The following is a 25,605-nucleotide window of genomic DNA, read 5'->3' as shown; positions in this document are numbered from 1 at the left end:
AGCTGACGCCACGGCACTCACTCTAGCCTGGGCAACAAAGCGACACTCTGTCTCAAAAAAAAAAAAAAAAAAAAAAAAAAAAGCACTTTGAAATTAGTCAAAGTCAATGCAATTCTATCTACTCTTTGGAATCAGGTTAGCTAAATGAATCTGGTGCTCTTGTTGAATGGAAATAGGTTCTAGGAAATGCCTACCACTTGTGGCTCTATAAGGATATGCAAGAGTTGCTTATGATGCTTGGACTTGGGGGATATTCTGATCCTTTATTGCCCTGGCACATGTCAATTGCTACATAAAAGGTCAAATGCAATGTCTAATCCAAAGCCTCAGGGGAAAAAGAGTTCAGTTTCCAAGAGAACAGTGATAGCTTAACACTGTAGAACTTCATCTAGAGTGCATCTGCTTTAAATTAGTACTGCTGAAACAATACATTGAGGATTTACAGTAACAGCTGGAAGTTCCTTCTAATGTACACGTAAGTAGAATCATGGAAGCTTTTTATACTACCTGTTTTTATGGCCTTATAGAACTAATGTACCAAATGAAAACTGAATCTCCATTCCATATTATATCTTTTATTTCGAGACAAGATACAATCTATTCTTATCTTCAAGGTAGTTTTTAAGTGTCCATACTTCTTAAGCCACATTCAAGGAAATCATGTCTTGACTAATTTTGGATGCTGCCCCTCTTTTTCTTGTACATGAAATTCCAGCAGACTTAAAACTGGCATCCATCATCTAGTCAGACCCTTCACATGTTCTTTAAACCAGTTAATTTGAGATTCTCAACATTTTCTGTGTTAATAAAAGGAGGTATGGAATTAGTAGATTTGATGAAGACCTATTTTTTCCTTGCCACACTGGAATTCTAGATGCCATTTGGGGAAGTATGGATATTTCTTGGCCTGAGTCTCTTAACAGTGGAGATGTAGAAGAGAGAACGTGACCATGAGAAGACTGGCTGTTGACTGAAGGGCACTGCCAGCTGCCTCGATGGTGGCAGTAGCTGGGTTTGGGGCAGCACAGGTACTCTGGGAGGAGTTACTTGAAAGTGTTACAACAGTTGTTTGATTTGAATAAATCTTCCTGGGTAGGAACAGTGCCAGAAGCAGCAGCCCCAGCCCAAGCCTGGCCACCATCGCTCTGCCCATGTCCCTTCTATGGGTGCACATGGTGTGTCTTACAGGATGCTGGCTGCGTGGAGGACTGCTGGCTCCCGGCAGGTGCAGGCAAGGTTCATTGTGGTTTTGATTTGCATTTCCTTAATAATTAATGATATTGAGCTAATGAATAATGTTTTGTGTACTTACCGGCCAGTTGTATATCTTTGAGAAATAGCTATTCAAATCCTTTGCCCATTTTTTTCCCTTTTCTTACCTTCATTGTGTAGTATGCCTATTTTTTAATTTTTCCTTTTGTCTTTTTTATTGAGTTTTAAGAGTTCTTTAAATATTCTGGATACTAGATCCTTATTAGATATATGATTTGCAAATTGGAGAAAATCCTATTCCATAGGTTATCTTTTCACTTTCTTAATAGTGCTTTTTGAAGCACAAGAGATTTTAATTTCGAGGAAGTCCAGGGTTAATCTATTATGTTGTTATTACTTGTGCTCTTGGTGTCCTATGTAAGAAATCATTGCCTAATCCAAAGTCATGAATATTTACAGTGTGTTTCTTCTTAGAATTTTATAGTTTTAGATCCTACATGTAAACCTTTGAGCCATTTTAATTTTTTTTCTTCTTTTTTCTTTAATTTCTTTTCTTTTTTTGAGTGTGTGTATCCTCATTCTCAAATAGTAGCATTTTACTTTTTTTTGTATGTGGTGTGAGACAGAGGTCTAACTTTATTCTTTTGGGTGTTGATATCCTGTTGTTCTTGTACCATTTCTTGAAAAGACTTTTCCCATTGAATTGTCTTGGCATGCTTGTTGACCATAAATGTAAGGGTTTATTTCTGGAATCTCAATTCTGTTCCATTGATCTATATGTCTGTCCTTATGCCAGTACCACACAGTATTGATCACTGTAGCTTTTATAGTAAGTTTTGAAATCAGGAATTGTGAGTTCAACTTTTTTGTTATTTTTAAAGATTGTTTTGGCTACTCTGGTTCTCGTATTTCCATGTGAATTTTAGGATCATCTTGCTAATTTCTGCCAAAAAGAAAAAAAAAAAAGAAAGAAAGCTGTGCATTTAATAGAGATTGCATTGAATTTGTAAATCACTTTGGGGGAGTATTGCCATTTTAATAATACTGTCTTTCAGTTCGTGAATATGGTATGTCTTTCCATTTAATTTCTTTCAACAAAGTTTTATAGTTTTCCAGTATACAAGTTCTGTACTTCTGTTAAATTTATTCCTTAGTACTTCATTCTTTTTGATGCTATTATAAATAGAATTGTTTTCTTGATTTCATTTTTGGATTTTTCATTGTTGGTGCATAGGAATACAACTGTATTAGTTCTAACAATTTGTGGGGGGGTCGGGGAGAAATTCCTTACAATTTTCTTTGTATAAGATCTTGTCATTTTTGAGTAGAGGTAGTTTTATTTCTTTCTTTCTAAACTTTTATTTCTTTTTCTTACCTAATTGCCCTGACTAAAAGTGTCAGTACAGTGTTGAATAGAAGTCAAGAATGCAGACATCTTTATCTTGGTCCTGATCTTAAGGGGAGAACTTCAGTCAGTCTCTCACCATTAAGTATGACGTTAGCTGTGGGTTTTGGGTAGATGTCCTTTATCAGCTGGAAGAAGTTCCTTTCTGTTCCTAATTTGTTGAATATCTTTAACCATGAAAGAGTGCTGAATTTTTGTTAAATGCATTTTCTGCATCTGTTGAGATGATCATTTGGTTTTAGTTCTTCATTATATTATGTTTATAATAAAAATACTAAAGAGCTAGGAATTGAAAGAAAGATTGTGCAGGGAAACCTGAAATCCCTCTATCTAACACTAAAAGTTAACAGTTGTAGTCTGTTGTCTTCCAGTGTTTCTTTTTGATGCATTCTTTTTAAAAACAATGTTGTGATATTACAGACATAATGTCATATGCTGGTTTCTAAACTTATATTTCATAAGTACTTCTCAGTGTTTCTTGGTTGTAATAAGCATGCTAATGGTCACATTATAGTCATTGGAGCCATTTTCCTGTAGGACAAGTCTGGTTTTAGAAACCTAAAAATGGTTTTCTCTCAGCTTGTTCCACTCCCCCAAATATCTAAGAAAGGCAGATGGTTGTTGACATCAGTGAATATTTCCTTCTCAAAAGTCCTGATTTCCTGACTCCTATCTGCTCTTTTACTTTTTAGATGTATTACATAAAGACATTTTGAGAAAATACCCTTCCCACCATTCTGTTTTACCACAGCTTTAGAAAAGAGAATATCAGAAATTGCTTTGAAATGATTAATATCTCTTTGTATCTAGTGTTGCTTCATCATCTTTTCTTCTAACCATATAAAAGAGTGATATAAGTAGTATCCCTTCAAGTATTCATCAGTACTTAAATTACTCTAAGTTTTTCATTTATGTAGCCATTCTAACCATTTAATACAGTTAATTACCACTTAACTGGGGATGGTGAATTTTTTTAAGGCAGTTTCAAATTTCTTTTTATTTGGATTCTGAAAAACATGAGTTTGCTATTAATATATAATTTGGTAATCTAAATAGAATAAAGCGATTGCTTATTGGTTATTCAGGAATAAAATTCCCTGTTAAATGCAAATTGCTTTTAAGAGAAAATGTGGTTGAAATAGATTTTAGCGTTCAGTTTGTGGCTGCTTCTTACTGTGACACTGGGTCCAGTGAGGCCTGGTGTCTACAGGAGGCAAGTAACTTCCTCTAGGCTCCCTAAAATCACCTGTAATGAGAAGCACTTTTATTCTAATAAAAGCAGTAGTACACTAGCAAACCAGTTTGAATTGTTTGGTAATGTTGGAGATTGGTGGCTGATTTTGTTAGTGTCAAAGTGGCCTTGCCTTTTGGGTTTCATGAACTGTAGCAGAGATTGTATTATTGCCTACTGATATCCAGGGTTATCATGAGGATTCAATATGTTTTTAAAGTGCTTACGAGATATGTTATATAGAAGTTTACTTTGACTAGGTGTTTACATTAAGATGGGAGATAGAAGAAAAAAAACATTCTTGGCAGTGGTAAAACATCAGTAATTTTCACATTAATGCCAACTTCCCAGTTGCAATAATCAAAAAGAGATAAAGAATTCAAATTCAGTTTTCTGTTATTTTTAAGAAATGGGAATAGTTTGGATGCAGGAGGCTTCTCAGTATCCTTACACCCTCTATATTGAAAATGCAAGTGGAGGAAGGATTCTTCTTGAATTTAGAGAGAAGGAAAGCATTCAGAAAGATAGGAAAATCAGGGGAACTTCTAACTTCTTGTTCTTTCTAACTTCTTGTTAGAATCAGTAATGGTAGACCTAGGTTGAGGTTTGAAAACATGAGGGATTTTTTAAAAAAACAAGCATATTAGAACTTAAAGTGCAAATGAGTGCTTTCTAAAAGTGATTACTTTAGGAAGCTGCACTCATTCTAGTGGTATTGCCCTTGTTCAGTGATGTACTTAGAACTTGTCTTTTGGAGTTCTTCAGAGACACATGTATGAAATAAGGTAAGGGAGAGAACTGGATGACATCTTTGAAAAAAAAAAAAAAACAGCAAAACTCGTGTAAGAAATTGTGTAAGAAGCGAACATCCTCCCTAAAGATACCTAAAAAATATTTTGAATGATGATGGCATTATTATAGTAATGAAAGTACACCAAATTTGAGTCTTATTTTGGCCTTTGAACTGGGATTAATGGGAGCCAAGGTACTAGATAAGAGAGTGTAATAAGGCTTTTTACCAAATATGGAAAAGGATTTCAGATATCTTCTCACTGTTTCTGCCTAAAACTGAGAAGTTAAATCTTGCTCTCCTCTGGTGTATAACAGTGAAATTTATTTCCTTTAATTTTTATATTTTATTTTATTTTATTTTGGAGACAGGGTATCTCTGTCTGTCTGTCTCTCTCTCTCTCTATCTCTCTCTCTCTCTCTCGCTCAGGCTAGAGTGCAGTGTCATAATCATAGCTCACTGCAACCTCCGACTCCTGGGCTCAAGTGATCCTTCTGCCTCAACCTGCTGAGTAGCTGGGACTACAGAAGCATGCCACCACACCTGGCTAATTTTTAAATTTTCTTGTAGAGATGGAGTCGTGCTGTATTGCCCAGGTTAGACTCGAACTCCTGGCCTCAAGTAATCCTCCAATCTCGGCCTCCCAAAGTGCCAGGATTAAGGCTTGAGCCACCATGCCCGGACTAATTTTTATTTTTTATGACTTATTTCTGCCTTTTTACAGACCCCTACTCTCTGAGACCTTTTTCCAGTGTTTCATTTTCTTACATATTTATGTAAATTTAGGTGCTATGTAATCAATTCTGGATCATCAATACCTAGCTTTAAATTCCAGTTTTGGTGGTTCTTAGCACGTATAAGTTTAGGGATACTTTATCCTTGCGTCCACCACTGCCATACCAATTGTCCCTTGGGGGTATGTATTTAAGAAATTCCAACAAATTCTAACACTGGCTAAAGTAAAATACAATTGTGCATCGCTTAACAATGGGGCTATGTTCTAAGAAGTGCATTGTTTAGGCAATTTCATCATTGTGTGAACATCATAGAGTGTGCTTATACAAACCTGAATGGTATATAGCCTACTACATGCCTAGACTATATGGTATTGCCTGTTGCTCCTACCCTACAAATCTGTACAGCATGTTATTGCACTGAATACTGTTGGCAACTGTAGCACAATGGTAAGTATTTGTGTATCTAAACATATTATAACATAGAAAAGGCACAGTGAAAGTACCAAATAAAAGATAAAAAATGATGTGCCTGTGTAGGGCACTTACCATGAATAGAGCTTGCAGGACTGGAAGTTGCTCTGGGTGAGTCAGTGAGTGGTGGTAAGTGACTGTGAAGGCCTAGGACATTACTGTACACTTCTGTAGATTTTTATAAACACTTAGACTCTACTAAATTTATAAAAAAAGTTTTCTTCAATAGTAAATTAACCTTAGCTTTACTGTAATTTTTTTACTTTATATGTGATAATACTTAGCTTAAAATACAAACACATTGTACATCTGTACAAAAAAAATTTTCTTTCTTTTTATCTTCATTCTGTAAGCTTTTTTCTATTATTATTATTATTATTTTTTTTTTTTTTACTTTCTAAACATTTTTTTTGTTAAAAATTAAGATACAAGGACAGAGTGTGGTGGCTCATGCCTATAACCCTAGCACTTTGGGAGGCTGTGGCAGGAGGATCGCTTGAGGCCAGGAGTTCAAAACCAGCCTGGGCAATAGTGAGAACTCATCTCTACAAAAAAATAAAAAAATTAGCTGGGTATGTTGACGTGTGCCTGTAGTCCCAGCTATTGGGGAGGCTGAGCCAGGAGGATCACTTGAGCCCAGGAATACAAGGCTGCAGTGAGCTATGAGGATGCCACTGCATTCCAGCTTGGGTAACAGAGCCAGACTTTGTCTCAAACAAAATAAAACAAAAAACTAAGACACAAACACACATATTAGCCTAGGCCTGCAGAAGGTCAGGGTCATCAATATCACTGCCTTCCGCCTCGATATCTTGTCCCACTGTAAGGCCTTCAGTGGCAATGACACTTAATGGAGTTGTCATCTCCTGTGATAACAATGCCTTCTTCTGGAATATTTCCTGAAAGACCTGCTTGAGGCTGTTTCACAGTTTAACCTTTTTTGTTTTTGTTTTTTAAATAAGTAGAGGGGGAGTACACTCTAAAATAATGACAGACAGCCAGGGTGGCACACGCCTGTAGTCCCAGTTACTTGGAAGGACGAAGTGGGAATGTTGTTTGAGTGCTTGAGACCAGGAGTTGTTTTTTTGGAGACAGAGTCTCTCTCACTCTGTTGCCCAGGCTGGATTGCAGTGCTATCATCATAGCCCACTGCAGCCTTGAACTCCTGGGCTTATGCTGTCCTCTTGCCTCAGCATCCCAGGTAGCTGGGTCTCCAGGCACGTGCCACTAAGCCTGGCTAATTTAAATTTTTTTTTTTTTTTTTTTTTTTAAGAGAGGGAGTCTTGCTTGATTGCCCAGGCTGGTCTCAGACTCTTGGCCTCAAGCAGTCTTCCCTCCTTGGCCTCCCAAAGTGTTTTACAGATATGAGCAGCCAAGACCAGGAGTTTGAATCAAGCCTGGGCAACATATCAAGACCCTGTCTCTTAAAGTGAAAAAGTATAGTATAATAAATATGTAAACCAGTAACATAGGCATTTATTATCACTGTCAAGTATTATGTGGTATATGACTGGCAGCATAGTAGGTTTATACCAGTGCTACCACAAACTCGTGAGTACAGTCAGTCCCCGGGTTACAGACATTAGGCATTCTGTACTTAAGAGCAGGCTCCCAAGACTCTCCATAGGGATAATCTATAATTAAATAATTGAATTAATAATTTAGGAACTAGTTTCTTTTGCACATGTAAACAAACCCACATGGAGTAGGCCTGCGGTCCCCACCCCCTGGGCTATGACTGGTCCTGGTCTGTGGCTTGTTAGGACCTGGATGGCACAGCAGGAGGTTAGTGGCAGGCGAGCCAGCGAAGCTTCATCTGTATTTACAGCCATCCCCCCATTGCTCACATCACCACATAAGCCCCGCCTCCTGTCAGATCAGTAATGGCATTAGACTCTCATAGGAGCCCAAAGCCTACTGTAAACTGCACATGTGAGGGATCTAGGTTGTGTGCTCCTTATGGGAATCTAATGCTTGATGATCTGAGGTGGAGGCTAAGGTAGTGATGCTAGGGCTGGGGAGCAGCTGCAAATACAGATTATCATTAGCAGAGAAGTTTGACTGCACAATAAATGTAATGTGCTTGAAACCATCCCTCACGCCCCAGTCTGTGGAAAAATTGTCTTCCATGAAACCCACCCTGGTGCCAGAAAGGTTGGGGACCGCTGGCATAGGCGATTTATTGGTGCAGCATCTTTACTGTAGCAGCTAGTCTCATTGTTTATGTGGTCACTTATGCACAGGATCGCTTTCATCTTAACCTTTTTATTTGATTTTATGGGTCTATGTTTACCCCCATGACCCTGCCTCCAAAGGAAAAAGTCCACTGCTGGTCTAGGTGAGCCTGCAGCGAAGAGAAAAGTGATGACAATGGAAACAAAAGTAGAAATAATTAAGCATTTAGAGAAAGGCCAGACGCCATCATTCATTGGGAAAGCATTAGGCTTCAGTTGCTGGACTATCAGAACAATCATAAAGGATAAAGTGAGAATAATGGAACAAGTGAAAGGCTGTTCTCCAATGAAAGCATCAGTTACTGCTAAGCAGTAGCATCATGTAATTATTGAAATGGAAAGTTTATTGTTGATTTGGTTAGAAGATCAGAATAACTGAAACATTACTATTAACCTAGCATTGATGGAACATTTAGGTGTTAACCTTTAATGTTCTTTGAAATTTCTCCTATCTCCTATCTAAACTTTGCATAAGTTTGTTTTATGTTCTGTTTGTTTGAATTAAAAGAAAGAATCACAATACCTTCTATAAGTTATTACAGTATAGGGATATTACTATTATAGTATTACAGTGTAATATTACCACATATAGTATTGTTTTTATTATTATTACCATACATGCGCTGTTCATCAGGTATCCGAGTTACATAAAAATCCAATGTAAAGATGTTCTCAGGAATGTATCTCAGCTGTAACCCAAGGACCACCTGTAGTATGTTGTATTATGATGTTTGTATGGGCTACGGTGTCTCACTAGGTGACAGGAATTTTTAATTCCATTATAATCTCACGGGAACACCATTGTATTTACAGTTCATCGTTGATTGAAATGTCATTATGCAGTACATGATTATGTATTAAAAGGTAAATTTGAAACATAAGCAACATTTTTAAGTTAACAGCTTATGAGATAGAATTCGCATACCATTCCATTCGCTCGTTTAAAGTATACAAGTCGGTGGTTTTTAGTATATTCACAGAGTTGTACAAATATCATCACTATCTAATTCCAGAACATTTTCATTGCTCCTGGAAGAGACCTATACCATTAGCAGTTACTTCCCCGTCTTCCCTTTTCCTGGCTCCTGGCAGCCGCTGATCTACTTTCTGTTTCTAAAGATTTGCCTATTCCAGACATTTCATATAAATGAAATCATACAATATATGGTCTTTTGTGTCTGGCTTTTTTTTTTTTTTTTTAATTTGGCATAATGTTTTCAGAGTTTATCCACATTGTAGCTCACATCAGTATTTCATTCCTTTTGTGGCCAGATATTCCACTGTGTAGGTATACCACACTTTGTTAATCCATTTGTCAACTTATTGACATTTGGGTTGTTTCTACTCTTCGATTATTGTAAATAATGCTGGTGTGAACATCTATGTACAAGTTTTTATTTTGGAAACAAGATCATATGTTTTCATTCTTTTGGATATATACCTATGAGGAGAATTGCTGGATCATATGATAAATATGTTTGACTTTTTGAGGAACTTTCAAACTGTTTGCCAAAGTGGCTGTACCATTTTATGTTCCCACCAGCAATGTATGAAGTTTCTAATTTCTCCACGTTCACACCAACACTTGTTATTGTTCGTCTTTCTGATGATAGCCATTCTTGTGGATGTGAAGTGCTATCTCATTGTGGTTTTGATTTGTATTTCCCTAACAACTAATGATATTAAGCATCTTTTAATTTGCTTTTTGGCCATTTGTATATCTTTGGAGAGACATGTTATCTTTAAAGCTAAATATTGATGATACACTGTTTGAAATGCTGTTGTTTAGATTAGCTTTCTTCCTTCATCTGAGATAAAAGAGTTTTTGATGCATTAATTCAAATGTTTTTTATCTAGAGATTTTACAATGCTAATATATATATTTTTTTAATAGCAGTGGGATCTCACTCTGTTGCCCAGGCTTGAGTGCAGTAGTGTAATCATAGTTCACCTCAGCCTTGAACCTTTGGGCTCAGACAATCCTCCTGCTTCAGCCTCCCAGTAGCTGGGACTATAGGCATGCACCACCACATGTGGCTAAAAAACTAATCTTAAATGCAGCTCTCTCCTATGAAAATACTGTATTTTGTATCCTGGCTTGAAATGTCTATAAAGATAATTTGTCCCCACTATAATAAATAATGATGGACAAATAAAATATTTAGTAGACCCTATTTAAAAGTCATGTTTTTGTGATTTATATCTCTAGGCTCAAAGAACTAGCAAAGGAAAAATTTCACAGGTAGGGAACCCAGTGGCTCATTAAAACTTTTTTATAATCTTTTTTTTTTTTTTTTTTTGAGACAAGGCCTCACTATATTGCCCAAGCTGGTCTTGAGCTCCTGGTCTCAAGCGGTCCTCCCACCTCAGCCTCCTGAGTAGCTGGAACTACAGGCGTGCACCACTAAGAGTGGAATTGGAATGTTCCTGACACAAAGAAATGTTAAAGGCCTGAGGTGATGGATATTCCAATTACCCAGATTTGATTAATTCACATTGTATGCCTGTATCAAAACATCACATGTACCCTATAAAGATATACAACTATTATGTACCTATAATACATAAAAATAAAAAAAATAAAGCCATAGTAAAGTTTTGCTTACAGGTTTCTATGGGGAAAAAACCCCAACTTTGTTGTATGCTGTGCATTCTGAGAACATCAGCTGATCTTGAGTTGAGAGAAAGAAAAGATCTATAAGGCAAGGAAAATTGACACTTGACAATTAGCAGCTAAAGTTGAAACTAGCACTTTGCACATTAGGAAAATCTGTGACCACTTGTAGATTAAGATAGGCATGAAAAAGTGCATGATTTCATCTCTGTGTCTCTCCTCTCCCAGCGTGGGACCATGCGACGACGCTATGAAGATGATGGCATTTCCGATGATGAAATTGAAGGGAAAAGAACATTTGACTTGGAAGAGAAACTCCACACCAACAAATATAATGCGAATTTTGTTACTTTTATGGAAGGAAAAGGTCAGTATCATTTTGGTTCAGACCTGCAGACCCTTGATGTATAGGAAGTCATACACTCAGAACTATGGATTTAGCATTTATGCAGATAAAATATTGCCTGTTGATGTTATTTAACTATTTTCTCTTACTGCACAGTACAACTTGTACGCACTCCTGCCCCCCATCCTCCTGCCCTATGAATCACTCTCTGCTGTATTAGAAGTAATCTTTTATTAGGGCAGGAGTGTTGATGGAGTTTTTTCCTGTAGGCCTCTTCCCTTTTCTCCCATGTCTTGGTTTGAGTTTAATTAAAAGTAGTACAATAGGCCGGGCGCGGTGGCTCACGCCTGTAATCCTAGCACTCTGGGAGGCCGAGGTGGGCGGATCGTTTGAGCTCAGGAGTTCGAGACCAGCCTGAGCAAGAGCGAGACCCCATCTCTACTAAAAATAGAAAGAAATTATATGGACAGCTAAAAATATATATAGAAAAAATTAGCCGGGCATGGTGGTGCATGCCTGTAGTCCCAGCTACTCGGGAGGCTGAGACAGGAGGATCGCTTGAGCCCAGGAGTTTGAGGTTGCTGTGAGCTAGGCTGACGCCACGGCACTCACTCTAGCCCGGGCAACAGAGTGAGACTCTGTCTCAAAAAAAAAAAAAAAAAAAGTAGTACAATAAAAACCTTTTTATGTATATACCTACCCCACCAAAACTGAAGGTGGAATTCCATGCATGCAGCTTTGATCCTTGCAAACTGATATGGATATTATTTGTGTATTGTAGTGGTCAGAATTAACTTTTTTGGCTACTAAGAGACAGGGTGATGATAATTTCTACTTAGAATTTATGAGATGACTCATTAATAGTACTACACCTCTGTTTAAGTTCTGACTGTCCTGTGAAAATATAGACTTGGCAAACCCCTCAAGCCTTGCTTTTCAATGTGCTCTCCCTATTTCCTAAGAGATGCTTCTTAATAACAAGCATATATTTTATTGTCTAACAGAATATAACTGTATACACAAAACAGCAAACACCATCTACACCTTATTACTTAAGGTCTGGGCCAGGCGCGGTGGCTCACGCCTGTAATCCTAGCACTCTGGGAGGCCGAGGTGGGCAGATCGTTCGAGCTCAGGAGTTCAAGACCAGCCTGAGCAAGAGCGAGACCCCATCTCTACTAAAAAAAAAAAAAAAATAGAAAGAAATTATATGGACAGCTAAAAATATATATAGAAAAAAATTAGCCGGGCATGGTGGCACATGCCTGTAGTCCCAGCTACTCGGGAGGCTGAGACAGGAGGATCCCTTGAGCTCAGGAGTTTGAGGTTGCTGTGAGCTAGGCTGACGCCACGGCACTCACTCTAGCCTGGGCAACAGAGTGAGACTCTGTCTCAAAAAAAAAAAAAAAAAAATGTCTGTTTTATGGTCCTTTTGTTTTTTTCCAACTATACCTCTTGTCTTTCTAATAATTGTTTTCCTATGGTGACAGATTTTAATGTAGAGTATATCCAGCGGGGTGGCTTGAGAGACCCTCTGATTTTCAAGAATTCCGATGGACTTGGAATAAAGTAAGTGTTTTCAGTCTGGCTGGATATGGTTGCAAAATGACCATGTAACACCCAGGACTATAGACAATGGCAATATTGATAACGCAAAACAGTAGGTAATTGAAAATAATTTCCCATTTAGTTTAAAAAGTGTTATATTTTTCTTATTTTGGTACACAAATGATTCCTGTTACAGGTAAATGAGAAAATATGGGTGAGCTAAAAAGAAAACAAATTTAAATCTCCTAAAACCTACCACTCTTAGATAAACCATTAACAGTTTGTTATATATTCTTTTTTCCTATGTATACATAAATACATAATCATTTATGTTTAAAAATAATTGTAAACCTAAATGTGAAGATTGATGTGTCTTATTGGGGAGTTCTCAGTACTTTAAGAAAAAACTCACACTTAAAAGTTCTTTCTATTTATACTTACTGGTATTTGTTTCATAGGATGCCAGATCCAGACTTCACTGTGAATGATGTCAAAATGTGTGTAGGCAAGTATCAAGCTTTTGTCCTTTTTCTTTGAGGCAAAGATATAAGACTTAGGACTGAGTCCTAAATCTCTGGCTGAGACTTAAGGCTCAGGAACATTGAAATATATATTTGTTTAGAAACTATTTCATTAGCAACTGAGAATTTTCTCAAAGGGAGTTATGAAAGTTGCCTTATTTAATACTAATTAAACATAGAACATTTGCATCTCTACCTTTTTCCTACCTACCATTTTTATCATTGTGCATACTTCTCCAAGGCATGCCTGTGTTTCTGGACAGCCTACCCAGGAAACTGAAAACTTTTATCTCTGAGTCAAGAACGAAGCTTCAGTGATATCAGTGATTCTCTCCCTTTCCCTAAGAGCAGTAGAGAAATTTCCAGGAAATTCTCACCAATGATACATTTGATAACTTGTCTAAGACTTGAAACATTGTAAGCTGAGAATTAGATACATTAAAATTTCTCTTCATCAGTGACTAGTTAAATTGAGTCTTGTAATCTGATATATATTTTATTATGTTCAAAATAGAGAAAAAAGAAAGCAAATTAGAGCAGTCTAATTAAAGAAGAAAACTTTCTGGGGTCAGTAAAAGTTCAATTTAGTTTTCTATAGACAGTTGGTATTTCTTATGGCCCTAAGACACCCCTGGATCCTTAAGAATTCAGGGATGGTTGCTCTGCTGTACACAATAGTCAGTAAAGTGGAATAAAGTCTTTCTGAAATGTTTCCAACAAGACATGAAACAAAAATAATTTTTTGACTCTTTCCTCCTAATACTAGAACTTCTCATATGTTCTGTCCTCTCCACTGAAGCTCCAGTGCCATTCCTTTGCTTTGGAAATTAAGTATTGCAGTACTGTCTCTTATTAACTCTTCTGTTTATCCAATAGGTGAAAGCCACAGATAGCACAGGTTGAGGAAAGTTCTCTAATGCCTGTATTATTCATCCCCTCACTGTTTCTATGTTAAATTCTGGCCATCTGCCTATTACCATGTATTTCCTAGTACCTAGCACAGTCCCTGAAGTATAGTAGGTGCTCAGTAAATCTGCTGAATAATTAAAATGCTCTCCTGCTCTTCATAAGGCAGAACTTTCTCAGGGGGCCTCAGAAAACCTACTTGAATACTTATCAGTCCATCATTTGATCTCCTTTCTTAATGGAACTCCAGGACAGTAATTCCCTGGATCCATAAGGTAATAGACCATCATAGTTTCTCTGTTGGTTAGACATTCTTACGGTTTGTGGTCTACAAAAGACCTGCACCAGAACAGTATGTAATGCTTGTTAAAAATGTAGACTCCTAGAATATTCTGGGAAGATGGCACCAGGAACCTATCTCCCTACCTAGACAATAATTGCACTGGCAGAATCTGTCTGACATAACTATTTTGGAACTCTGGGGTCTATTGAAGGCTTGCAACTTCCAGGGAAAGGCTTGGACAGTAAAGTGCAGTTAATTTCAATCAATTTCAGGTCTTAGCACCATAGCAGCTACCCATTTCCCGCTGCCAGTCAGGCTCCATGGTAAGCAGCTATGCATGTATTTCCCAGAACAAGCTGCATAAAGCCTATTGGAGTCAGGGAGTCAGAAAAGGACCCTGTTCTCCAAATATTGGGAATCTGTACTGGGGTCATTGATTGCTGCTTCTGATCACAGAGGTACAAAGAGGCAGGCAACCATTGTTGCATCATCGCCGGATTGTTGCAACCCCCTTCTCTCCAGCTGAAATGATTTCCAGGAGATTTAAAGAGCTGTTGCACTTATATTACCTTCCCCCTTTCATTTTTCTCTTTTTCCTTTTGGGTGGCAGACGTTAAAGACCAGGGCATTCAAAAACAACAACACATATGGGGAAATCAGGAAGTGACTGTGCATGCCCAGGGACAGGTGCAAGCTCAGAAAAGACCTGAGAAAAATTTTTTTTAAGTTTACACCTCAGGTTGATCCTTGGCACAGCAACAGCCTACAATAATAAAAAAAACAAAAGCAATGAAACACAGCAAACCCTGGGGAAGAGAGAGAATCTGATTCAAGAGTTACTACATTATTAAATTCAAATGTCCAGTTTTCAACAACAAAAAAAAATCACAAGGAATGTCAAGAAACAGGAAATTATGGCCCATTCAAAGGAAAAAATAAATCAACAGAAACTATCTTTGAAAAACCTGATTGTGGATCTACTAGACAAAGATTTCAAAACAACTGTCTTACAGATGCTCAAGGAACTAAAGGAATATATGGAGAGAGTCAAGAAAACAGTGCATGAACAAAAGGGAAATGTCAATAAAGAGATGGAAAACCTTAAAGGAAACCAAAAAGAAATTCTGGAGGTGAAAAGCACAATAACTGAAATGAAAAATTGACCAGAGGGAGTCTACGGCAGATTTGAGCAAGCAGAAGAAAGAATCAGTGAACTTAAAGATAGGATGCTGGAAATTATCAAGTCTGAGGAACAGAATGACAAAAAGATTAAAGAAAAGTGAACAGAGCCTGCTATGATTTGAATGTTGTCCCCTCCAAAAGTCATTTTGAAATTTAAGTGCCATTGTAACAGCATTAAGAGGTGGGACCTTTAAGAGGTGATCAGGCTATGAGGGCTCCACCGTTATGGGTGGGATCAGTGCTGTTATAAAAGGGTGAGTTTGGCACCCTCTTGTTCTTTCTCATTCTCTCACCTTCTGCGATGGGACAATGCAGCAGAAAGGTCCTTCCCAGGTACTAGCACCTTGATATAAGACTTCTCGGCTTCCAGACTGTGAAGCAATAAATATCTGTTCATTATAAATTATCCACTCTCAGGTATTCTGTTATGGCAACATGAAATGGATTAAGACAGAGCCTAACGGGACATGTGGGATACTGTCAAGCAGACCAACATAAACATTATGGAAGTACCAGAAGGAGAATAGAGAAGATATTTGATCAACTAATGGCTGAAAATTTCCCAAATTTGATGAAAGACATGAATATAAACATCCAAATAGCTTAATGAACTCAGTAAGTAAACTCAAAAAGTAAGATGAACTCAAAGAGACCTTCACCAAGACACATTATTATCAAACTTTCAACAGCCAAACCGCCCCCCCCCCTTTTTTTTTTTGAGACAGAGTCTCACTGTGTTGCCTGGGCTAGAGTGCCGTGGTGTCAGCCTAGCTCACAGCAACCTCAAACTCCTGGCCTCAACCGATCCTCCTGCCTCAGCCTCCTGAGTAGCTGGGACTACAGGCATGTGCCACCGTGCCCGACTGATTTTATATATATATGTGTGTGTGTGTGTGTGTGTGTGTGTGTTAGTTGTCCAGCTAATTTCTTTCTATTTTTTCAGTAGAGACAGGGTCTCGCTCTTGCTCAGGCTGGTCTCGAACTCTTAAGCTCAAACGATCTGCCTGCCTCAGCCTCCCAGAGTGCTAGGATTATAGGCATGAGCCACCATGCCTGGCCCAGAAAGCCAAACTCTTGAAAACATCAAGAAAGAAGTGACTCATCACATAAAGTGATCCTCAATAAGATTATGAGCAGATTTCTCATCAGAAACTTTGGAGGCCAGGAGGTAGTGGGCCAACATATTCAAAATACTAAAATTAAAAAAACCTGTCAATCAAGAATCTTATGTCTGAGAAAACTGTCATTCAAAAGAGAACGATAAATTAAGACAGTCTCAGATAAACAGACGCTAAGGGAGCTTATTACCACTAGACCTGCCCTATAAGAAATGCTCAAGGGAGTCCTGCAAATTGAAATGAAAAGATACTAGACAGTAACTTAAAGCCATATAGCTCTCAGTAAAGGTAAATACATGGACAATTATAAAAGCTAATATCATTATAACAATGGTTTGTAGTTCTTTTTTTCCTACATGATTTAAGAGATATAACATTTTTTAAAAGATAATGATTAGCCTAAAAACATTATGGGAACTTTGGGTGTGACTCCACAGTCTATTTTCTACATAATTTAACAGGCTAATATATTTAAGTGAATTATTAGTTTATGTTTAGGGGCACATAGTATATGAGGATGTGATTTTGTGATATCAACAGCCAAAAGGGGTAGAAACAGTTGTAAAGGAGCACATTTTTGGTGTGTTATCAATGTCAAACTGGTATTAATTCAAAATAGAGTATTTCACTTTAGGATATTAGATGTAATCCCCATGATAACCAAAAAGAAAATAGATATAGAATATATACAGAGGGATATGACAGAGGTATTTATATGTTTCACTATAAAAAATTATCTAAATGCAAAAGAAGATGGTAATTCAGGAAACGAGAGACAAAAAAGCTAAAAGCCACATAGAAATCAAATAGCAAAATGACAGAAATATGTCCCTCCTTGGCTGGGTGTGGTGGCTCACACCTGTAATCCTAACACTCTGGGAGCCCAAGGCGGGCAGATTGTTTGAGCTCAGGAGTTCGTGACCATCCTGAGCAAGAGCGAGACCCCGTCTCTACTAAATAAATAGAAAGAAATGAGATGGACAACTAAAACTATATAGAAAAAAATAGCCAGGCATGGTGGCACATGCCTGTAGTCCCAGCTACTCGGGAGGCTGAGGCAGTAGGATCAATTGAGCCCAGGAGTTTGAGGTTGCTGTGAGCTAGGCTAATGCCACGGCATTCTAGTCCGGCAAACAGAGTGTGACTCTGTCTCAAAAAAAAAAAAAAAAAAAAAGGGGTCCCTCCTTACTCATAATTACTTTAAACATAAATGGATTAAACTCCAATCAAAAGACAAATTGGCAGAATGGATAAGAACAATATGATCCAACTATATGCTGTGTATAAGAGACTCTCTAAAGATCCAAAGATACAAATAGATTGAAAATGAAAGGATGGAAAAAGATAATCCGTGCAAATAATAACCAAAAGAGGAAGGGTGGCTGTACTAATACCAGACAACATAGACTTTAAATCAAAAATGATTACAAGAGACAAAGATATTAATAAAAGGCTCAATACTGCAAGAAGATGTAACGGGTATAAACATTTATGCACCTAATGACAGACCATCAAAAATACATGAAACAAAAACTGACAAAAGTGAAAGGAGAAGTAGACAGTTCTATACAATAACAGTTGGAGACTTCAGTTACCTTCCTCTCAGTAATGGATAGAACATTAGGCAGGAGGTGCCCCAGGGGGGCTTAAAAAAAATAAAGAATAGAACAACCTGACAGAAGATACAGAAGCAGAAGACTTAACACAATAAACCAACTAGATCTCACAGACATATACAGAATGCTGTACCCAGGCCGGGCGCAGTGGCTCACGCCTGTAATCCTAGCACTCTGGGAGGCCGAGGTGGGCGGATCGTTTTGAGCTCAGGAGTTCGAGACCAGCCTGAGCAAGAGCGAGACCCCATCTCTACTAAAAATAGAAAGAAATTATATGGACAGCTAAAAATATATATAGAAAAAATTAGCCGGGCATGGTGGTGCATGCATGTAGTCCCAGCTACTCAGGAGGCTGAGACAGGAGGATCACTTGAGCCCAGGAGTTTGAGGTTGCTGTGAGCTAGGCTGACGCCACGGCACTCACTCTAGCCTGGGCAACAGAGTGAGACTCTGTCTCAAAAAAAAAAAAAAAAAAGTATGCTGTACCCAACAACAACATGCACATTCTTCTCAAGTATACATGAGACGTTTTGCAAGATAGATCATATGTTAGGCCACAAATTAAATCTCAGGTTAAAAAAAAAAAAAGACATCAAAGTATTTTTTCCAATCACGATGGGAGGAAATTAGCAATCAATAACAGAAGTAAAACTGGAAAGTTCACAAAATTGTAGAAATTGAATCACACACTTTAATGAACCAAAGAAGAAATCAGGTGGCAAATGAGAAAATACTTAGGGATGAATGAACCACAACACAGTATACCAAAACTAATCAGAAACGAAGAAAGCAGTGCTGAGTGGAAAATTTTTAGCTATAAATGGTTACATTATAAAACAAGAAATTTCTAGACACAGCGGCACATGCCTTTAGTCCGAGCTGCCCAGGAGGCTGAGGGGTAGGTGGTTCACTTGAGCTTAGTAGTTCAAGGCCGGCCTAGGTAACATAGTGAGACCCCACCTCTAAAATAATAAAAACAGGCCGGGCGCGGTGGCTCACGCCTGTAATCCTAGCTCTCTGGGAGGCCGAGGTGGGCGGATCGTTTGAGCTCAGGAGTTCGAGACCAGCCTGAGCAAGAGCGAGACCCCATCTCTACTAAAAATAGAAAGAAATTATATGGACAGCTAAAAATATATATAGAAAAAATTAGCTGGGCATGGTGGTGCATGCCTGTAGTCCCAGCTACTCGGGAGGCTGAGACAGGAGGATTGCTTGAGCCCAGGAGTTTGAGGTTGCTGTGAGCTAGGCTGACGCCACGGCACTCACTCTAGCCTGGGCAACAGAGTGAGACTCTGTCTCAAAAAATAAAATAAAATAAAATAATAAAAACAGTAAAGAAAAAAATCTCAAATCAACCGATTTTCCTCAAGAACTTTATAACTTAAGGAAATAGAGAAAGAGCAAACAACCTAAAGCTAGCAGAGGGAAGGAAAAATAAAGCTTAGAGCAGAGATAAGTGAAATAGAGAATAGAAAAACAATAGAGAAAATCAAAGAAACCAAAAGTTGGTTCTTTGAGAAGATCAACAAAATTGACAAAACCTTTTTAGTAAGGTGGACTAATGAAAAAAGTTAAAATTACTAAAATCAGAAATGAAAGTAAGGATATTACTACTGATTCTACAGATACAAGAAGGACTATGAGAGTACTATGAACAATTGTTCTCCAACAAATCAACCTAGATGAAATGGATAAATTTCTAGAAACACAAAGCTTATCAAGATTAAATCACTAAGAAATAGAAAATTTGAATAGGACTATGCTGTAACTAGTAAGAAGATTGAATCAGTGTTCAAACATATCCCCAAAAAGAAAACCTTGGGCCTGATGACGTGGTGAATTTTACCAAACATTTAAAGAAAAATTAACACCATTCCTTCTCCAACTTTTCTGAAGAATTAGAGAGGGAACTCTTCTAAACTCATTCTATGAGGCCAGCATTACCCTAATGCCAAAGCCACACAAAGACAGTACAAAAAAAGAAACTTACAGACCAATATCCATTATGAATATTGATGTAAAAATCCTCAACAAAATACTAGCAAACCAAATGCAGCAGCTTATTAAAAGGATTATACAGCATGACCAAGTGGGATTTATTTCTGGAATGCAAAGATGGTTCAACATATGAAAATCTATCAATATAATACACATTAACAGAATGAAGGGGGGCAATCACATGGTCATCTCAGTTGATGCAGAAAAAACATTTGACCTTTTCATGGTAAAAACACTCAAACAGGAAATAGAAGGAAGCTACCTCAACGTAATAAAAGTTAAGAGAAATCCACAGCAAATATCATACTTAATCATGAAAGACTAAAAGCTTTTCCTCTAAGATCAGAAATAAGGGGAAGATGCCTGCTCTTACTAATTTTTTTTTAAATCTAATTGCTCAGGCTGGCCTCAAGCTCCTGGGCTCAAGCAGTCCTATTGCTTCAGCCTCTGGAGTAGCTGGGACTACAATGCATGTACCACCATGCTGGGCTTGATAATATGATCTGATGTATACAAACCCTAAGGAGTCCATCAAAAACCTGTTAGAAATAAATGGATTGAGCAAAGTAGCGAGATACAAAGTTAGCAAGCAGAAATCAGTTGCATTTAGGCTGGGCATAGTGGCTCACGCCTGTAATCTTAGCACTTTGGGAGGCCGTGGCGGGCGGATCGTTTGAGCTCAGGAGTTCGAGACCAGCCTGAAAAAGAGCAAAACCCCGTCTCTACTAAAAGAAAAACAGAAAGAAATTAGCTGGAAAACTAAAAATATAAAGAAAAAAATTAGCTGGGCATGGTGGCACATGCCTGTAGTCCCAGCTACTCAGGAGGCTGAAGCAGGAGGATCGCTTGAGCCCAGGAGTTGGAGGCTGCAGTGAGCTAGGCTCGCCGTGGCACTCTAGTCCGGGCAACAGAGTGAGCATCTGTCTCTAAAAAAAAAAAAAAAAAAAGAAATCAGTTGCATTTGTACACACTAAATGAGCAATCTGAGAAGGAAATTATGAAAACAGTTTCACCTATCAAGAAAGAATATTTAGGAATTAACCAAAGGAAGTAAAAGACTTATGTAATGAAAACTGTAAAACATTGCTGAAAGAAATTAAGACATTAATAAATAGAAACGCATCCTATGTTCATGTATTGGAAGACAGTCATTATTAAGATGTCGGTACTAACAAAAGCGATCTGCAGATTCAGTGCAATCCCTATCAAAACCCCAATGATGTTTTTTTCAGATATAGAAAAACCTATCCTAAAATTCATATGGAATCTCAAAGGACCCTGAACAACCAAAATATTCTTGAAAAAGCAGAACAAAACTGGAGGACTCACACTTCCTAATTTCAAAACTTATTATAAAGCTACAGTAATCAAAATAATGTGGTAATGGCATAAAGATAGACATATAGACCGATAAAGTATAATAGAGCCCAGAAGTAAACCTTTGCATGTGTAGTTAAATGATTCTGGACACAAGTACCAAGACCATTGATTGGGGGAAGGACAGTCTTTTCAACAAATGTTACTGGGAAAACTAGATACATCTAATTTTGCATATATCCACATGCAAAAGAATGAATAAAGTTGGACCCTTACCTAACTGATATACAAAATTTAACTCAAAATGAATCTACAACCTAAAACTATAAATTCCTATGAGAAAACATAGGGCAAAGGCTTTATGACATTGAATTTTGCAGTGATTTCTTGTATATTATGCCCAAGGCACAGGCAACAAAAACAAAATAGATAGATTAGGCTTCTTGAAAATTAAAAACATTTGTGCATCAAAAGATACTAACAGAATAAAAAGTCAACTCAGAATGGGAGAAAATATTTGTAAATCATATATTTAATCGGAGATTAATATCTAGAATATATAGAGAACTGAAAACAACAACAAATAACAACCAGCCTGTTTAAAAAATGGGCAAAGGGCTGGGTGTGGTGGCACTTGCCTGTAATCCCAGCTACTCGGGAGGCTGAGGTGGGAGGATTGTTTGAACACAGGAGTTTGGGATGAGTCTGGGCAATATAGCAAGACTCTGTCTAAAAACAAATGGGCACAGGACTTCAATAGACATTTCTTCAAAGAAGATATACAGATGGCCAATAAGCGCATGAAAAGGTGTACATCATAACTAATCATTAGGGAAATGCACATCAAAACTATAATACAATGAGACACCACCTCACACCTATTAGGATGGCTGCTGTCAAAAAAATAGAAAATCAGACCAGACATAGTGACTCACACCTGTAATCTCAACACTGTGGGAGGCTGAGGCAGGAGGATCACTTGAGCCCAGGAATTTGAGACCGTAGCGAGACGTTGTCTCTACCAAAAAAAGAAAGAAAGAAAGAAAATTAGCAGGCATGGTGGCACATGCCCAGGAGTTCAAGGGTGCAGGGAGCTGTGATTGTGCCACTGCATCCCACCCCATTTTGGGCAACAGAGTGAGACAATGTCTCTCTTAAAAAAGAGAAAAGAAAATAAGTGTCAGTGAGGATGTGGAGAAATGGGAACCCTTATGCCTTATTCACTATTGTGAATGCATTTAATAACACTGAACTGTACACCTAAAAATAGTTAAGGTAGTAAATTTTATGTTTTGTGTATTTTACCACAATTTTAAATATTTGGGAAAAAGAAAGTAGACTCATGGATATAATATTCAGATTTTTGAAGTATGTAAATATATAAGGTCTTATTCAGTCACCAGTCTTCCTTTGGATTTCTTCCCACTTCCTTGCCACTTTTTCGTTTCTTCATAGTCTGTTTACTGCTAATAGTCTTCTTTGGAAGCCCTTTGTAACCGTATATTTCCTAAATAGACCCAAGGATGCTCACAAGATATCTTTGCTATAATTTAAAATAAAGCAGTGATTATATCTAACCTAATAGATCTATCAGATATTTCAACTGGTAACTAACTTTCTGTCCAAGTTTTTTTGGAGTTAGATGTTTTTTTGTTTCTTGGATAGCTGGTGATTGTCAAATTGCAATGAACAAAATATTAATTATAATAATCCATTATCAGTACATGTACTTTTGCTAATCCAATTCTTCTTTCAACCTAAAGTAGTTTGTTACTTCTTCAATATCAGTTTATGTTCCAGAAAGAAGGAAACCATTTTATCATGTAAACTTCATGTAATAGGATATGTTAGTTGAGAGTATGGACTTGAGCAAAACTATCTGGGTTCAAATCCTGGCTCCACTAATTACTAGCTGTGTAACCTTGGAAAAGTTACTTAAATGTGAAGTGCTTAGAACAATGTCTGGCATGTACAATTGAACCTTGAACAACGCAGACACAGGGGTTAGGGGGGCTGATTCCCTGTTCAGTCAAAAATCCACATGTAACTTTTGACTCCTCCTGCAAAACTTAACTACTACTAATATACTGTTGACCAAGAGCCTTACCAATAACAGAAACAGTCTGCTTAACACATATTTTGTATGCTATATGTATTATATAATGTTTTCTTACAATAAAGTAAGCTATAGAGAAGAAAACATTATTAAGAAAGTCATAAGAAAGAGAAAATGTTTACTAAGTGGAAGTGTATCATCGTAAAAGTCTTTATCCTTGTCATCTTCACGTTGGGTGAGTTACGGTGGAAGGGATGGGATTAGTCTTGCTCTCTTAGGGGTGGCAGAAGTGGAAGAAAATCCCACATGTAAGTGAACCCATGTAGTTCAAACCTGTGTTGTTCAGAGGTACTGAGTGCTCAGTAAATACAATGACCATGATTACTTTAAGTGCTCTGGTACATACACAGGGTACAGGCATACTTCATTTTATTGTGCTTTGCGGATATGTATTCTTTTACAAATTGAAAGTGTTTTACAACCCTGTGTTGAGCAAATCTGTTGGCACCATTTTGCCAACAGCATGTGCTCACTTAATATCTTTGTCACATTTTGGTAATTCTTGTAACATTTCAGACTCTTTCATTATTATTGTATCTGTTATGGTGATTAGTGATCTTCGATGTTACTATTGTAATTATTTTGGGATGCCATGAACTGCATCTGTATAAGAGTGAACATAATTGATAAATGTTGTGTGTGTTCTGACTGCCTCACCAAATGGCCGTTCCCATCTCTGTCCCTCTCCTCGGGCCTCTCTATAGCCTAAGACACAATAATATTGAAAGTAGGCCAATTAATAACCCTAAAATGCTCTTTTAAGTGCTCAGGTGAAAGGAAGAGTCACACATCTCTCGCTTTAAATCAAAAGCTAGAAATGATTAAATTTAATGAGGAAGGCATGTCAAAAGCTGAGAGAGACTAAAAGCTAGGCCTCTTGTGGTGGTTAGCCAAGTTGTGAATGTAAAGGAAAAGTTCTTGAAGGAAATTAAAGGTGCTACTCCAGTGAACACAGGGATGATACGAAAGTGAAATAGCCTTAGTTGATTCCAACCTTCATGGATGACTTTGAGGGTATCTGAGACTTCAGTGGAGGAAGTAACTATAAGTGTGGTAAAAATAGCAAGAGAACTAGAATTAGATAGTGGAATGTGAAGATGTGACTGAATTGCTGCAATTTCATGTTCAAACAGATAACAAGTTGGTTCTTATGGATGAGCAAAGAAAGTGGTCTCTTGAGGTGGAATCTCCTGGTGAATATGTTGTGAACATTGTTAAAATGACAACAAAGCATTTGGACTATTACATAAACTGAATTGATAAAGTAGCAGCAGGGTTTGAGGAGATTGACTCCAATTTTGAAAGAAGTTCTACTATGGGTCAAACAGCTGTCAAACATGCTACAGAGAAATCTTTCATGAAAGGAAGAGTCAATGGGGTGGGCCTTATTGTCTTATTTTAAGAAATTGTCAACCGGGCGCAATGGCTCACGCCTGTAATCCTAGCACTCTGAGAGGCCGAGGCGGGTGGATCGCTTGAGGTCAGGAGTTCGAGACCAGCCTGAGCAAGAGTGAGACCCCGTGTCTAATAAAAATAGAAAGAAATTATCTGGCCAACTAAAATATATATAGAAAAAATTAGCCAGGCATGGTGGCGCATGCCTGTAGTCCCAGCTACTCGGGAGGCTGAGGCAGGAGGATCGCTTAAGCCCAGGAGTTTGAGGTTGCTGTGAGCTAGGCTAACGCCACGGCACTCACTCTAGCCAGGGCAACAAAACGACACTCTGTCTCAAAAAAAAGAAAAAAAAAAAAGTCACAGCCACCCCAACCTTCAGCAGCCACATCGAGGCAAGACCCTTTCTAGTAGCAAAAAGATTATAACTTACTGAAGGGTCAGATGATCATTAGCATTTTTTAACAATAAAGTATTTTTTAATTATGGTATGTCCATTTTTAGATATAATACTATTGTATACATAATAGACTACAGCATAGTGCAAACATAATTTTTATATGCACTA

General features: G+C 37.7%; 1 protein-coding gene across 3 annotated transcripts in view; it reads left to right on the top strand.

Moving 5' to 3' along the window:
* KDM2A (lysine demethylase 2A) overlaps positions 1 to 25,605 on the top strand; it is a 112,945-nt gene that overhangs the window by 50,430 nt on the left and 36,910 nt on the right. The window contains exons 2-5 of one of the 3 annotated variants that reach the window (XM_069471764.1): positions 10,384 to 10,536; positions 10,923 to 11,061; positions 12,531 to 12,609; positions 13,047 to 13,093. In XM_069471764.1, the coding sequence (XP_069327865.1) occupies positions 10,932 to 11,061; positions 12,531 to 12,609; positions 13,047 to 13,093 (256 nt within the window). In that variant the 5' untranslated portion in view covers positions 10,384 to 10,536; positions 10,923 to 10,931. Of the gene's footprint in view, positions 1 to 10,383; positions 10,537 to 10,922; positions 11,062 to 12,530; positions 12,610 to 13,046; positions 13,098 to 25,605 lie in introns of all 3 variants that reach the window. The other 2 variants (XM_069471763.1, XM_069471762.1) reach the window with 2 other exon arrangements.

This window comes from Eulemur rufifrons, chromosome 6 (assembly GCF_041146395.1).
Source record: "Eulemur rufifrons isolate Redbay chromosome 6, OSU_ERuf_1, whole genome shotgun sequence".
Lineage (NCBI taxonomy): Eukaryota > Metazoa > Chordata > Mammalia > Primates > Lemuridae > Eulemur > Eulemur rufifrons.
The sequence above is the reverse complement of the archived record's forward strand: the minus strand, read 5'-3'. Positions and strand labels throughout refer to the sequence as shown.